We start from the raw sequence: 17,669 nt of genomic DNA on the forward strand, positions 1-17,669 counted from the left end.
GAAACTATTGATTTAATAGTAAATACTATTTAAACTTATGGTATTTACTATTGTATTAATAGTATCGTACTATTAACTGTGTCGGAATTCGAAAAATAATTTGTAATGGTGTATCCCATTAGATAATTTTCGTTTTAATAAGACAAATACCATTGGTTTTAATCGTATATACTATAGTTTTAATAGTATTGTACTTTTAACTCTGTCGAATTTCGAAAAGTAATTTTTAATGGTGAATCCTGTTAGATTTTTTATGATTTAATAACACAAGTACCATTCGTTTTAATCGTATATACTACAGTTTTAATAGTACAGTACTTTTAACTCTGTCGAACTTCGAAAAATATTTTTTAATGGTGGATCCTATTAGATGTTTAATGATTTAATAAGAAAAGTATTATTGGTTTTAATCGTATATACTAATAGTACAGTACCATTGGCTTCGATCGTAAACATACATTCTTATTTTAGTATATTGTCATATTGAGTGTTTCATAAATATTTTAGACTAAAATTTATAGTTCATACTTTTGTTACGTATTATCAGCTCAAAATATTATTAATATTGAATATTTAAACATAGCTACACAAATTTAATAGGATTATTCACGTTGTTGATTATATTATGAATTATTATTATTAATCTAATAAAAAGAATTGCCAATATCTCAGGATTGCCAGGAATGTAATGTAACACGACAGTGTTGCCAGAGTTTATATTAATAATAATATATTAAGAAAAAGAGATATTAAGGCGACAAACTACTATAACTAACAGTAGATTACTTTATATGTATGTATATTTCAATCATTAACACAGTTATGAGCGAGTTAGGAATAGCATTTGATTTAATTATAAGTAGGTAAATAAGGAAATGCACGACTCTGTAACCCGTACTTGCTTTCATTATCCAAGATTCCTTCGAGTGAAAGAATTTTCATTATCTAATAATTTTCCTTTATTAATAGGTAGGGAGCCCCCAAACAAGAAATTCCCGTCATCGCGCCCACTAAAATTTTGAATGAGGAATAAAAGATAAAGTTAAGATGAATAAGATTCGCTTGGTCGGCATAATTTAAGTACCTAAGCCGGAAAGGCCGCGCATACCTGTTGCAATTTGGTGAATGACTGTGAAATGTTTCCATCATGACGGATTCAAGCTTCTTAGCTTGTGGGTGAATTACGTTCACATGAAGTTTAACAGATCATTTTCTTCTCAAAAACGACCTGACGGATAATGATCAAATTTTTTTTAACAAGGTGTATTTGAAAGAGTTAAGAACACCCACAGAATTTCATCCAAATCGTTTAGCCGTTTTTGTTAAAACATTTTTGGTGTTTGGTGACCCTTAAATTCGAGAAATTTAAGAAAGAAATGCTAGACCTTATCAAAAATTTCACCTGTACTAAATCTCAACTAAATCCTCCAAGCCTTTTCATTTGCCTTTGAAAAGAAAAAGACATAGGTCAAGGAAGGGCCTATATATTTCATCGCAGAGTTCAGGAAAATAAAATCTCAAAAACTGCAGTTGCAATACTTGCTCTATGACTATAACTTCTATAGGTAGAGCAAGTAAAAGTAATACATATATATACAATCAATATAGACCAGGGTCGATAATTTTTGAAACCAAAAAAAATCATAGTAGAATGAAACACATTGGAAAAGGAGGTGAATATGATGAAAATTAAAGGAAAAATAAATTACGGGCGAGCCGAGTTCGGGAAGTGGGTGGGTTGAGTTTTTAATGGTAAAAAATGGTATATCTCGATTTCCGGCAAAACTACAAATCCTATAGAAAAAAGTTGTATGGCAAAGTTGTAGGTAATAAAAAGATCTACAACTTTTGTATCAACAATTTTTTCACATAACCTCAAAATTTATGTGAAAAATTCAAAAAACCGAGTTTTTGGTTTTTTATTTTTATCTTTTTCAAAAACAAAAATTTTTCTACGAAATTTGGTGAAAACTTACCTTATTATGTTCCAAGTACACTGTAATTTATTTGATTTAAAATATTAATTTGTTCACCTTATTTTGACTTTATACCAAAAAAGCACCCTAATTTTCAATCGAAAATTCACGTGTCAAAATATCAGCTTTTTTCAAAAAGTCGGTGGGCATTTCGTTCGTTAAAATGTCTATTTTCTGATGGTGTAAAAAAAATTTTACATTAGTATGCTATAGACCATGTTCTAGTAAAATTCAAAAAATGAAAAAAGCTTGAATTCGAAAAAAAATTTTTATCATTGTTTACAATTTTGGCCTATTTATTCAAATTTACACTTTAATTACTCAAAAAACGTAAGATTTCATGTAACATTGATTAATCTTACGTTTTTTGAGTAATTAAAGTGTAAATTTGAATAAATAGGCCAAAATTGTAAACAATGATACAAATTTTTTTTCGAATTCAAGCTTTTATCATTTTTTGAATTTTACTAGAACATTTTCTTTAGTATACTAATGTAAAATTTTTTTTACACCATCAGAAAATAGACATTTTAACGAACGAAATGCCCACCGACTTTTTGAAAAAAGCTGATATTTTGACACGTGAATTTTCGATTGAAAATTAGGGTGCTTTTTTGGTATAAAGTCAAAATAAGGTGAACAAATTAATATTTTAAATCAAATAAATTACAGTGTACTTGGAACATAATAAGGTAAGTTTTCACCAAATTTCGTAGAAAAATTTTTGTTTTTGAAAAAGATAAAAATAAAAAACCAAAAACTCGGTTTTTTGAATTTTTCACATAAATTTTGAGGTTATGTGAAAAAATTGTTGATACAAAAGTTGTAGATCTTTTTATTACCTACAACTTTGCCATACAACTTTTTTCTATAGGACTTGTAGTTTTGCCGGAAATCGAGATATACCATTTTTTACCATTAAAAACTCAACCCACCCACTTCCCGAACTCGGCTCGCCCGTAATTTATTTTTCCTTTCATTCTTATCATATTCCCCTACTTTTCCAATGGGTTTCATCCTACTATGATTTTTTTGTACTTTTTAATGTTTTTGAAGGCATCGGCACTGGTCTAATATGAAACATAAAATTAATAAAAAAAATAGTATATTTTCGAAAGTTAATCGCAATTTATCTTTGCTGACGGGCTTAAGCATTGAGTTTTGAATTGTCGGAGTTCATGTTAATGAAATTACAATTTTTCTCAAATTGCGTAGGTAAGTAATGGAAGGTAAGTAAAATATTAGTGAGCTAAATACAAAAAAAGGGATACAAATTTTAACTACGTAATACATATTTCAATCGAAAATATTTCAAATTTTCTTAAAATAAAAGATTTTGCAATGTTTTTTGCTAATAATTTTTCAATAATCTTAAATGCTATAATATCAGACGCCGCCAGAGTCCCGTTAGCCGCCAGAGTCCCGTTATATTTTCATGGTATGAATACCATTAGTGAACAATTTTAATAGTATATACCATTAACCTTAAAGTTAAACCATTAAAACTTCAGACTTATAATAGTATATACCATCAACTTCAATGGTATCCGATTAAAATGTGGAATATTTTTTTTATTAAATTCTTGAAATTCTCCACATTCGTTTCGTTAATGTCCGTGAGTGCAGACCTTTTCAAAAACTTATAGAATTTATCAGAGCATAGTAGTGAGCTAAATAAAAAAAGTGATACAAATTTTAACTACGTATACTACATATTTCAATCGAAAATAAGTCAGGTAGTATTCCTTACTTTAAATTGTCTTAAAATAAAAGGTTTTTCAATGTTTTTTGCTAATAATTTTTCAATAATCTAAAATGCTATAATATCAGACGCCGCCAGAGTCCCGTTATATTTTCATGGTACGAATACCATTAGTGAACAATTTTAATAGTATATACCATTAACCTTAAAGTTAAACCATTAAAACTTCAGATATATAATAGTATATACCACTAACTTCAATGGTATCCGATTAAAATGTGTAATATTTTTTTTTTACTGTTGAAATTCTCCACATTCGTTTCATTATTGTCCGTGCGTGCAGACCTTTTTAATTCTATAAATTGATCGGAGCATAGTAGTGAGCTAAATAAAAAATCATTGAAATTGGGGGTTCACAAGTTGTCTCAATTTTTTTTTTTCATCTTAAGATCTCAAATTTAAAGGATTTTTTATAAAAATTTGTTAACGATCATTATTGACGGATAAAAAGCCACTTGAAAAACATGAAACAATTCTTCATTTGTCCGCTAGTATAAAAGAAAGTGTTCGATTGAAAACCCTTTTCTATTATTATTTATAAAAAGCTATGGATCCGTGCGTGCGTGGCAATTTATTGCTTATTGAAAACGAATGCGAATTAGAAAATGAACAAACCATACATGTGGAGGGCAGCATTATTCTCGATGCATCATCTCTTGGAATGCAAAACAACGCAAGCGAGCAAAATGAACTTAAGGAATTAAATTGCGAAAAATTTGGATTCGACGAAAATGTGTTTAAGCGTGTGGCAGGTACCTTCAAAACTATTCCCAAATTTTTAAAAATAAACTCATTTCACATGCATTTAAGACAATGGTTTCGACTTGGAGAGCCTTTTGGTTGCAACCGAATCGGAAATAAACGAGTTATATCCAGCTCCTCTCTTAGGCACAAGGGCAAAATTTAAGTTTCATTTGAATTTCTGGAGAAAGAATGTATGTACAATATATTTGAATGATAACTTGATTTGAAGCTTAATTTTTTTTTTTTTAATTAGCCACCGAAAAATATTTCTGAGGCATGCAAGAACTGGATTGAGTCAAAATTACTTAGAACCGAATTCCAGTTCAGTACATAGTAATATAAGTTCACCCTCATCTTCACATCGGTCCTTTGAAAATGATTCGATCTTTTTCGACAACAACACATTGAAAGAATTGTTAAGCCAGACAGAGAGGGGTCAAAGCATACTTAACTCTTATGATGAAGAAAAGCATCACTCGGACATACACATGTAAGTTATCATTCATATAATTTCACTTGGAAATCTGAATAAATAGTAACATTAAATTTTTATTTCCAAAATACATAGGTACTTCCAGGTTAAAATCGACTATAATATCCTGAAACCAAACAATCAATCGCAACTTTTCAAACTCTGGCCTTCATTCATAAAACAAATCGTTCCCGTTATAAAAAAACAAGTGAAGGAGAAAGGTTCATGGGCTCTATTAAACGATCTCGAGAGTATTAGCGCAAGTAGGTGTATCCTTCTTTGTAAATACATATTAATTATATTTAATTTTCAATATTTTATATTGCTTCCTGCTTCCTTGCCCATTTCAATTTTTTCTATCCTCATTTGTTAAGTTCCTTTTTTTAAGCTTTAACTCGTGTAAGCTGTTATCATAATTTAAAGAGTTAAAAATGTAAAACAAACAAATGTCATGGCACTGTATAACGTATTTCGACAGTCCACCAATTCATATCCATTTCTTACCAAATAATCATAAAAGTTTTTAGACTGAAAAAAAAATTAATCTACTTAATTGAATTAATTTGAATTAATCTTATACAAGTATCTTAAAGTGTTGAGACTAACAAAATAATATTTATTTAATTAAATGAATTAACATTTAAAAGTATTATTTAAGAAAATGTTATGGTTATATAATTATAATAAAAGAAATTTAAAAAATTGCAAATTTTGAAACTTATTTTCTGATGTTTTCTTGAATTTTTTTAATTGTATTTTTTTATTTTTTATTTGCTCTATTACCCGATGGTATTTTTTCGTTAACGTGTTCGCTTTTGAGATTGGAGACTTCAAAATTTTGCGTTTCGTTTCAGCTGCGTACTAGGCTTAAAGCTTAAACCAAACACAACTCTGCTAAAATTCTGAAAAACATTTAAACTCGGCTTAATTTTGGAGAGAATTTTGTATGCTAGCTTATGGGCCTGGCTACACAGTGTTGTGCCCAATCATGTTCCGATTCACATTTTCTAGGAACAATAGTCAAAAAGAGGAAAATCCTCACCCCTCTTGCCTACAACCTGACTGGTTAGGCGATTGAAAAATCACCGTGTAGCCCGGCACTATATTTAGTTCGTTCTGCGTACTTGGCTTCTAATCAATATACTAAGTATGTATATCTCTTCTTTACATTCAAATGCTTTGCTTAGTTTAATCACCAAGTTAAGACAAAAGACAGGCAAAATCTGAAAAAGTATGAAAAATCACAATTTATCATTTAGTTTTTTTTTCCGATTTTTTGAGATATCAGATTTCAGAAATGACAAAATGTGTTTGTATCTGCTTTTGAAAAGTCACTCCTCAATTATTACCGGCGTTCCTTTGTGGGCATTTACTGCTTATATAAGCTGCGTTCCTTTGGAAATATTTATCTACTTTTTAGTACTTAAAGCTGCTTTGAACTACTTTTTCAGTATACCAAAGTAGATCAAAGTAGTTTTAAGTACTAAAAAGTAGATAAATATTTCCAAAGGAACGCAGCTATAATAAACTGCTCTCTGCTAGTACTTAAAATTGCTTTCAACTACTTTTACTGTATTGAGAAAGTAGTTCAATAAATGTTTCCAAAGGAACGCAGCTATTTTATGATCTTGGTTTACCAAAATATCGTCGTTTTCCCCAATACCTGTTACTGTAAGAAATATTTCTATGCCTGTTATTTTTGGTATCATTTTACATAAGTAAAATGAGAAAATGTAAAATTAATGCCAAAATATCGTCGTATTCCCCAATACCTGTTAATGTTAGAAATATTTCTATACCTGTTACTTTTGGAATTATTTTACATACCTATGTCAAATTGTAAAATGAGAAATTGTAAAATTAATACCAAAATTATCGTCGTTTTCCACAATTTTGTTTTTAATATTCGTTGAATTTCTTACAAATTTGACTATTGGAACATACATTAGGTTCAATGTTATAATTGACACAATTACGACCAAATGGTCAAAATTGTAAGAAATTCGACGAATATTAGAAAAAATATTCAATGCACATGCACACATTTTGCATTGAAATTTTTTTAACGCAAAATATTTTTTTTTAATGCAAATATTTTTTGGTTGCAGTAAATTTTAAAGAAATTTTTTTCAGTTGCAACAAATATTTTTTTTTTTTAATACGTCAACACTTACAATATTGAAAAAAAAACATTTTAAAAAAGCCAGAAGCTCGATTCCTATCTATAAAATTTAAATCCACAAAATTTAATGAATAGTTTTTGAAAAAATGGTCCTTATGTCGTTTTCTATTGACGAATCTCAGAATGAGATTTGTGAATCTGACAGCTGAAAGGGGGGGGGGGGGGGGGGGAAGAGGGGAAAAAGTGTAAAAATCTCAGATTTCATATTCTATTTGCAGTGGAAAATCTGAGAATTTTAAACAAAATTCTCAAAAGTCAATAGAAAACGACATTAAGCTCAGAATTAAAAAAAAAAATGTTATTCAAAAAATTTAAATGACTTTTTTTCAAACTTTTTCGTAATAAAATACATATGTATTTATTTTTAAAAATATTTTGGCCATAGATCTGATTAGTTAAATTCCGAAGAAGAAAAGGTAATATATATGATAGTTTTGAAAAGATAATTAAAAATTACTCCAATGTCATTGGATTTTACAATAAAAACTGAATTTTTGCATTGAAATAATTGATTTAATCAAAGACTTTGGCAAAAAAGAACTTTTGCTATTTTACTTTCAACAATAAGGGCTATTGAATGATGACAAAATAACTTTATATTTAAATGTTGAACTTCTATTAAAAAAGTTCTTCGAAAATGAAATACTTTTTAATTTTTTTCATAAATTGTAATACATAGCTATTGACATTTTTTTTTTTATAATTTCGAATAATTATAAATGTGGCCTAAAAAATTTGAAAAATAAATGCATTTAATGTTACGAAAAAGTTTTAAAAGGTCATGTTAAAATTTTTTCAATAATTTTTTTTTTCAAAAATCTGAGTCTAATTACCATTTTTTCAAAAACCCTTTCCTGAATTAACTTAATTTTAATTTTAGGAATATGATTTAACTTCTAGCTTTTTAAAAATGTATATTTCAATATTGTAGGTGTTGCCGTTGTGTTCAAATTTTGTTTTTTTGTGTTTGAAGTCAATTTGTGAGAAAATTGCATTTATCGCCTAAACGATGGAAGATTGTCCTTCGTTCCCATATAATTGTTTTCCTTATAATTGTTTTCCTTATAATTAATAAATTTATGAAATTTGAGCAAAATTTTTGGAAAACAAATTTGTTTTGTTCACAAAAATCTTCAATTAAATTTAAAAAATCAAAACGTTTAAAAAAAAGATCATCAAAATCAGAGCTGTTCGACCGGGTTCCCTAATATTGTTATTTTTTGACTTTTAGTTACTCTACTATAATATTTAGTTTAATTTCTTAATCCTATATTACAAGAATATTTAAAATTTTAACCTGTAGGATTATGTTAAATAACTACCAAAGCCTATTGGACTGATACCTTCATGAAATTTAATCAACATGAAATCTAATACTAAAGTATCAGAAAGTAATGATCGATCATTACTTTCTACCAAACTCAGTCTCCAAACAATCACACTTAAATATTCATGTAACAAGCTACTACAGAAAAAAAGATCACAAAAACAAAGCCTCACTTAGGTAGCTCTGATAGAAGTTTATCGTCGATTTCACATGAATCGTGCTATTTGAGCCTTACCTTGGTAGACCTGTTTCAGTAAGTTGAAAGCAGCACATGAGTTCGTTCGGCTAACTCTCATTATTGGTTTCTCTTTTTTTTTTCCGTTTAAGTAAAATAAAAACAACAAAAAAAAAATATAATAATATGAAAATGTCGATGTAATTTTAATGTAAATTTATAATATTTTGGTGCGAATGAAAAATGTTTGTGTTGTGATTAATTTTATTTGTTTTTGGGGCCCGTTTCTCTATTTAATGTATTTTTATTGAAACAAGTGAAATTCAAAAAATTGTATTGTTTTCTATAAGAAAAGATTGTATCTTCATTCAAAAGAGGGTGCACCTGACTAAAGTGATGTTTAGATCAATTCAAAAAGGTTACCCAAAATTAGTATCTAGATACCATAAGGTCTTCTAACGTATATGTATTTTGAAGATACAAAAGATACTTGTTTGTTGTTTATTTTTTTTGTATATTTTTTTTTGCGTTTTTATAAATTTGAAAAATAAAAACAAAAACAAAAATTTGATTCATAATTAATAAAAAAAAAAAAAAAATTGATAATAATCTTGGATTGTGCTTTTGTGATCTTCAACACACGAATTTTTTTTCTTTATAAATTTGGACTTCGTATTCGTTAGATGGATACAAATATACCTACACACAAACATCATTATTGGAGTTATAGTCGGATATTAAATAATTACACTGTGCTGGTAAGTATCTGGAAAGCTCGCTAATAAACTTTGTCGACAGTCAAACATGCAAACTTTACATAATATATAATTTAAATTTTATAACAAAAAACAATATACGTAAGATGCAAAAATTTTAAAATAATAATAATAATAATAATAATAATATATCACCGGCATTATAGAGCTGTCTTAGATTATAATCTTTGACAAATCGTCTATAAGTGGTAATTTTGAACTTTTGCTCAATTTATTTTGAATTGATTTTTTTTTGTGAAATCAAATCGTGGTTTAGAATACCGATGTCATTAAATATTTAAATAGGCAACTTATTAGCCACGTAAAAGCAATAAAATTGAGAACAAATCGATTAATGATTACTGATTGATTTTGGTTTGAATTGAAAAACCAGGGAAGTACCCACCTCTTTTTTTTTTCATTAATATACAAATACAATTATATGTATGTATGTATGATGTACAAAAAAAAAAAAACAAAGTTAATTCAGGAAGCTTGGTATTATTGTTGTTAAATAAATTTAAATTAAAAGTTAAAAAAAGAAGCTCGTACAAGCAAGGCCTTCTTAAAAACTTAAGCAAAACAAAAGCCATCGTCGTCGCATCAATGTAAAAAATGCTGCTGTACGACAAACAAGTACAGGAGTATGATGAGAACATACGTGCGCCTTCATTCATTTAACATTTTGAAAAAAAAAGTATTCATGAGATACAATAGTAATTGTACAAAAAAACATTGTCGGTAAAGTCGGTATCGGCTGTAACGTTGAATACCTTCTTTAGTGCGGCTCAGTGCGATTGCAAAAACAAAAACAACCATCATGTACCCAATATACATTGTTGTTTTGGCTCTATAGAGCTTATGGTGTATCTGTGTGTACTTGTTGTACTACCATTGTGTTTAGTTGGCGCAGTAGCTAGAGCTACTCGACCGGATCAGTAGCTCAATAGTTCCCATACTAATTCAAATATTTTTCAAAAACGAACAATAGCGAAGCAGCCAGCGTACTGCGCCATTAGCATAGCACTTTATGAGTGAAGTTTCTTCGTTGTCTGTTTGGTTTGTTGGAAGTTGCATGCAATAAAGCTAACCTTCTATTTGCGATGGTTGGTATAATTGCAAAACAATGCATATATAATATATACGACAATAACAACAACAACTCAGTATATTGAGTCTTGGAAAGATATTTGGAATTATGAAGAAAGAATCTGGTGGATATTGTAGTTGTGAGGCCTTTTAAGCTTAGCTTAGTACACGCCGGGTTGTTTGATTTAGATCCTATTATTAAGGTTTTAAAAGTTTTCCACTCAAACAGCTTAGATTTAACTATTTGTTCTTTTTTTAAATTTGTTAACAAATAGGGGGAGAATATTAGGTGCTCAAATATAGGGCCAAAGCAACTACATCAGCTTCATTACTGTCGAAAATGTCTATGATGAACTGCATCTTAAGCTGAGGTCTGCTAAATATTTTAACAATTTCATAATCATAAAGAAGTTTGATGTGATTTTGTGTTGCCTTTTTTCCTTTAGTGTAGTCGTATATCTGGTGTTTTTCTTTTAAAATACTTTAATTTTAAACGAGCCTAAAACGACCAAATTCAAAACTTAAAGAGCTAAATTTTGATAAATAGGAAATCAAAATTTTATGGAACGAGTGAAATGTTCAAGGAGCCTATTTGGCGATGAATAGCCGGCTTTGTCATTACTGACGAAGATGCTACTCTGAGTTCCATGGTTGTTTTTTTTTTTTTTACTTCAAAGACGGTGATTCTAATGCTAACAACTCGCTGGCTGAGAATTATAAGGGTGTATTTCGTACAAAATATAAAAAGTGAGTTTTATACACCAAAATTTTCGTAATTTCAACGGCTTTCAGGTAAAATTAAAACAAAAATTTAAAAACAAATTAATGGCGAGGGTATACAGGTAAAAAACACATACAACTTTCATGATTTCACATAAATGTATTAATATAATAAGGTTCCATGTTATTCAAATTGCAACATAGAACCCTTTTACTGATTTCTTTCAAACAAAAAAATACATTGATTTAGGTTACATAGAACTTTTTTGCACAAATTTCTCAACATGAAATCTTATGGAAATAATATCTTTTTATTAACTAAAGTAAAAATAAAAGACCTTTTGATGTTTTTGCTGGTTTTGAACAACAAGGGTGGAATCGGCTAACTTGATTGTCGATATTTGATATAGTCAAAAAACGACGATTTTGCTCCATAATTTGTCGTTTTTTTACTATCGACTATCAAGTTAACCGATTTCACCCCAGGACTTTTGCTAAACAGCAAAGAATTATTTTTTATCTCGTTCTGTACTCTTTAAACCAAAATATGTACTATCCAAGCTAAACTTTTGCAATACTTCATTCGGGTTACGTAACCTAGATATTCTTACATCTTAATTAAATTAGAGTAATGTTTTCTTGTGTGCCGAGAATTGGAAGTGATTTTTTGAAAACTTTATTTTCATAATCTAGGTTGGGAATTTCCTAAAACAAAAAAACATTATAAAAAAAGTCAACTAATTTTTAGTTGTATATTTAGTTGGCAAATTGAGTATTTTTTTTTTTCCAAAGGTCAGAGTTTACTTTACTAATGGAAGTGTTTCGTTGTTCATCTTTACAATTATATTTGTTTATTTCTATTTATAGTTTTATTATATAAAACTTTTTTTTAACTTGAAGTTAATTTACTTAAGTTATACATGGAGACAAATAAGGCACCTAGAATCAAGATGATAACTCATCGTAAATCCCATCCTCTTAAATTAATAAGATTTCTAATAAAAATAAGTAGAATCCGTTTAAAATCTGTTAAAATCAAAGTGAATTCCAATTCTTAGGTATGATTGAAATGATTTTTCATGAATTTTATGTGCATTTTTATTGAAATTAAAAGATTAAACAAACTTTCAATTTTTGGCATACCTAAATTTTACACCGTAGATGATTGTTTTTAAGACGGCTGCCTTTTTTGGTAAAAAAAGATGCAAAAATCCGCTTAATTTAATACAAATTCTAATTATTTTTGTGTCATTTTTCATGTCGTTTTTCCGTGTACCTACCTAATTCAACAAAAGCAGTAATTTTTGTTTTCTATAAATGCAACTACATGATTTGTGGTATTTTTTTTTATTTAAAATAGAATTTGACAAGTCCTTTCACTGTTTAGTACAAAACTCAAATAAAATTAAATAAAAATAAAATCAAAGCATATTTCACGATGAAAAATAAAAAAATCCATTTATCTCTTTATAACTATAAGGTTCTATGTTCAACATATTTTTAACAAACTTTTTCATTAAAAGGTTCTATGTCATTTTTTTTAATCGCTCATAGAATACTTTTTTTTTTGGTGAAATTAATGTTTTTTTCATGGTTTTATGACTTTTTTAGGGTTCTTTATAAGATAGCATCAATACTTTACTGATATGTATCTATTTTATCAAAAAACCAGCCTTAAAAAACTTTGAGATCGATTTTCTCAAAACTAAGGTAAGTTGACATACAACCCTATAATTCTCAGCCAGCGAACTGTTTGAATGAATTAAAGGTTATTCGCATGCTAACGACCGTATGCATGAATTAAAGGACAAAATCTTCAATCAACACAGCGTAGCCCAGTCAAAACGAATAATATTATTATTTTTTTTTTCGTTAGTAAAAATTGTATCATTTATTCATCGAGGCAAACATAGATTCGTATGTTTTTGTTGATCCCTCTTTTTGGTTGCTCAATTCAACTCATGGAACTTATTTTATGAGTTTAGTTTTTTAAATCTACTTTAGACCTACAAACATTGGTTTAAAATTTCAAGTCTCCCAGGTCATCAGCATGTTTAAAATCGACTGCGAAATTTCATGCAAAAACCCAGACTGTTATTGATGAGTAAAAAATATCAGCATACTGAATTCTTTGGGAAAATAAAACCAGTTTTATAATCTAAAGCTTTTTGGTATTAATCAAACACAGCTTAAATCAAATGATGTAGAGTGTTTATTGTTTAAATGAAAAGCTGATTGCATTTAGTTCTTTTATAGCAACTTATGTAGGTACCTTACTATCCTCATGAATGCATTTATTCAACAAGTGATTTCCCATAACTTACCATTAAACTGAGGTCAGCAGCTTTTTGTGTCGACGACGACAACAATGATAACGACGACGAACGCCGAGCTGATGTGATATTTTCCTGTTAAAGTTGTTTGTACAAAAAAGAAACTGGTATGGTTTATACTACATTTTATATAATAAAAGAAAGAAAAATGCACAACAACTGAAAATGCACTTGCTTGCAGCAAAAGTGCTAAAAGTTTAACCGATTTAAGCCAGCAACTGCCCCAACTAGATTTAATGATTGGTATTTGAAACAAAATAATATTAATATTTATGAACATCAACTTATTGATACTTTAACTGCTGTAAGAGTTACATAATTTGTTATTGAAGGAAATCGGGTGAGAAAGTCCTAAACCAAAAGCCCTGCCATTTCTCTTTCCTGTTGGAATTAAAAACTGCACTTTAAAGTAGGAACTAGTGCGAAATAGTCGCTTAAAACTATCCCAACCAGTTAATGTTCACTTAATTCCCGATTTCAACTTCTTACTTCATCATCCTTTTACCGGAAGAAAAAAATTATTGTAAGCATGGTCACGATTAATAATAACAAAACAAAAATAAAGTTGTTTGTATACTCGTAAACTATGCGCTTTAATTTATAATGTCTGCGATTGCAATGACATAATGCAAGAAAACTTTGCCATACACATGTCAAACACATTTTGTATTGTAGTTCAATATCGATAACAATATGCAACAATATAAATATTTTCTTTTGTCATTGATGGTAATAAAGTATTAAATAATAAAAAATACATCACTGCCAATCAATTAAGGTTTAGTAAATTAAATATTCACATGACGTCAGGTTTCATAATGGAAAACGTTTTTTTTTGATTTATTATATGTACATAAACACAAAACATTAATTTGGCAACAGAAAATTTTTGATTTTTTAACGTCATTTGGCTCTTGTCGTCATCTATGGTCGTAACAAAATTGATACGAAAATGCTGAATTAATGCGAAATTGTATAAAAATCTTAATGGTTTAAAACTTTTGTCATCAATCACTAAAGTTTTTTGCATCCGATTAATGATGATGTGAAATCTAAGAAATCATTAACACCCCCTAAACTGTCATTTTTTAATCCTAATCAAAAAATGATTTGTAAAAATTTTTGAAAATGGAAAGATTGCAAATCTATGATTGACTTGCGTTAATTTGTGACTATCTTGGATCTCGGCTCGTGGGAAAGAGTAATAGGATTATTAAATGATTTTAAATTATTCAAAAAAAAAAAAAAACAATTTTTGTTGCCTATGCTTTGTTTTTTTTTTTTGTTAGTTCTTCCTTTCAGGATACTTATAAGTTATTTGTTCCAAACTGTCTTAAAAATTATGTTTAAAAAAAAAAACTTTAAAATCGTTCGATCCGTTTATTTTAAATTATATTTATATTATTTATTTATACACATTTTTTGAACCAAAAAAAAAATTAAAATTATGTTGGTATGCCATTTTACAATATGTAATTATTAGACAACATATAAAACCCAAAGTGCAAAAAAATCAATTTCCCGTTTGCGAAAAAGGATTTTTCAATAAACAAAGGAGAATGCCCAAAATATATGTTTGGAGAAAAAACTTAAAACTATCTGGAAAGGGCTTCAATGTAATTTTTTTTTTTCGAAAACTGTACATTTACCCCGGTATTTAAAAACGTTGTATAACTTTATACAACTGTTTAAATTTGGAAAATGTGATCAAAAACCTTGTTTATTGTTGTCTTATAGCTGTCAAACTTATACACAAGAGTAGATTGTCTTAACCGCGAATAATGTGATTATTATTTTTATTAAATGAAGCATATTTCCAACAATTTCAAAAAAGTTATGCAGTGTATAAGTAGACAAAAATCTAATAAATACGACTGTTATTATTTAAATAAAAACAGTCTTTATTTCTGTTATTTTATTTTTGTATTCAGTAAAAATTTTCTATGGATTTTTTTTTTTTAATTCCGAGTTTAATACATATGTAATAATGTTTTAAAGAATTCTAGTGAGGCAGTCTAGGCAATAAGCCTTATTCTACTTTTCGATTCATGTAAAAGTCTGAAATAGGATGCTATGAAACAACAGTAAAAACTAGATTTAAAAAAAAGTTTTTATTGGAAATTTTAAAACCAAACGAAGAAAATATTTGCCATCAAAAAATAAAAGTTTTTAAAAGCCAGTTTGACGTAATAAATCAAGTAAATTTTTTGATTTATTTTAATCTAATAGCAGAATAGGGCCTTTAGATTTCCATTTCCAATAAAAAAAATACCACAAATCAATTATAAGAATAAAATCCGAAATGAATGCAATTTTTTCAATATGACTTTTGACAAATACAAAACGCTTCCTTTCATTTTCTTCTTCTAATTCTATGATTGAATCTTACTTGAATCTTAGCCAAGGCTTAGTTGCTTGTTAATCAGCTGATTTTTTTCATTTTTTTTTTTTCAAATGAATTTACTAAATTTTCTACATTTTTATTTGAAGAATATCTCACAAAATAAATGATATTAGTCCGTTTTAATAAAATTAAAACTGCTTAAAGGTATAGCTAAAGTTGATCAGAATTTTAAAGCTTTGTATGTAAAATTACATAAAAAAGAATTAAATTGAAAAGCAATTTAAAAAAAATAAAACTCGTTCATGGAATTACAAAACAAAAACATATTTTTGAACAGATTCAACCTCCAATCGAAGCCTTTATTTAAAGTAGTTTATTTTACCTACTAAAACAAAATTTTTTAAACATAAAAAAAACTGCAAATACCAATCATAAGAAATTATTATTTGTTAAAACAAAATTTCAAAAACAAAATCATTGTCGTTTTAAAAAATTAAATATTTTTAGAAAATACTGATATATTTTTTTTGAAATTTTTTCTTAAATTTAAATGTCAGAGCTCGTGTGAGATTTTTGTTGTTGAAATCAGTGAAGTTAGGAGAAATTCATAAATCAAGAAAATGTTTCTATGCCAGGTACGTTTATAAAATATTTTTATAAAAATAGTAGTATTATTTGCCATAAACCACAGGTTTTGTTAAGTCAAAATCGAATAATCTGTTTTAAGAAAAACAAGCATTATCTACTATTTTGGTCATATGACATATATAGAAATAAAATTCCAATTTTCCTTCTAGAGAATCTCGCAAGTAAAATTTTCCTAAGGTTTCCAGAGCGTAAAATAAATCTCCTGAAACCAAAACCACGTTGCAAAGAATGGTATGAATTTGCTATTCCTCAGTTTATTTTACATTTATAAACAAAGATAAGTATAAGTTAGCTCAAAATTTGTAACCCCCCTTGCGAAACGATCATTAAATGGTAATTTAATTCTTATTGCCACATATAAATCAATTTCCTTCATTTCTTGGTTAGCTTTCTAAAAGCAATCTCAGAGAAAATGCGAAATAAATTCATAAATATCCAGTATCAGATCAATTCTATTTGTTGATGGTAACTTTCGCCAAGTTGATCTAATCCAATTTGTTTCTTTATTCAACTATTGCAAATAATTTTTAAATTTATTTTTCTTCAAATTTTATATTTTCTTTTCTTTTTATTTATTTCAGATGTCACTCTGTGTACTAATAATGGACTGAATAAATATTTAAATAAAAGATCGTGTCTGTAATTTAAATCCTTTTTGTTCATAATGTAGTCGTTGATGGTTTTTTTTTTAATTTTTTGTTTTAATCGAATACCAATAACCATTTTGGAGCTAAAAAATAGTATTTTGTAAAGAAAAAATATAAAAATTTTTTCGACGAGCGATATAATGAAGAGTTATTTCATTTCATTTGTGGTGCTGTTATTAGTTATTAGCTATAATGTGATCTTAAGTAGTAAAAATGATAATTTCCATACCGTGGAGAAGTTAGACTATCGTGATAATGAGGAAAGCTTGGAGCAATCCGATTCAAAGGAGATAGATGTTGCATCAAAAGATGAAGGTATGTATGTAATTATTTTTAAGATTAACACAATTATTTTTACACCGAAAAAAAAACAATATCAATTTAACATTTTTTAAATATCAAATTAACATTTTTTAAATATCAGCCAAAAATGCTCTATAAAATGTGTTTTATGATATTTAAAATGTTAAAACAACATTTTTACTATCAGGATGA

At 27.9% G+C, this 17,669-nt stretch overlaps 2 protein-coding genes across 2 annotated transcripts in view; one reads left to right on the forward strand and one right to left on the reverse strand.

Annotated features, from left to right (window-relative positions):
* Nucleotides 1–17,669, reverse strand: part of LOC129911254 (tumor susceptibility gene 101 protein) — a 326,606-nt gene that overhangs the window by 168,417 nt on the left and 140,520 nt on the right. The gene's annotated exons all lie outside the window — the stretch shown is intronic.
* LOC129911260 (uncharacterized) overlaps nucleotides 8,710–17,669 on the forward strand; it is a 31,162-nt gene continuing 22,202 nt past the window's right edge. Inside the window, exons 1-2 of the mRNA XM_055988990.1 lie at nucleotides 8,710–9,396; nucleotides 17,109–17,489. Of these exons, the coding sequence (XP_055844965.1) occupies nucleotides 17,315–17,489 (175 nt within the window). The 5' untranslated portion in view covers nucleotides 8,710–9,396; nucleotides 17,109–17,314. The remainder of the gene's footprint in view (nucleotides 9,397–17,108; nucleotides 17,490–17,669) is intronic.

The sequence above is a fragment of the Episyrphus balteatus genome, chromosome 2, assembly GCF_945859705.1.
Source record: "Episyrphus balteatus chromosome 2, idEpiBalt1.1, whole genome shotgun sequence".
In the NCBI taxonomy this organism is placed as follows: Eukaryota; Metazoa; Arthropoda; class Insecta; order Diptera; family Syrphidae; genus Episyrphus; species Episyrphus balteatus.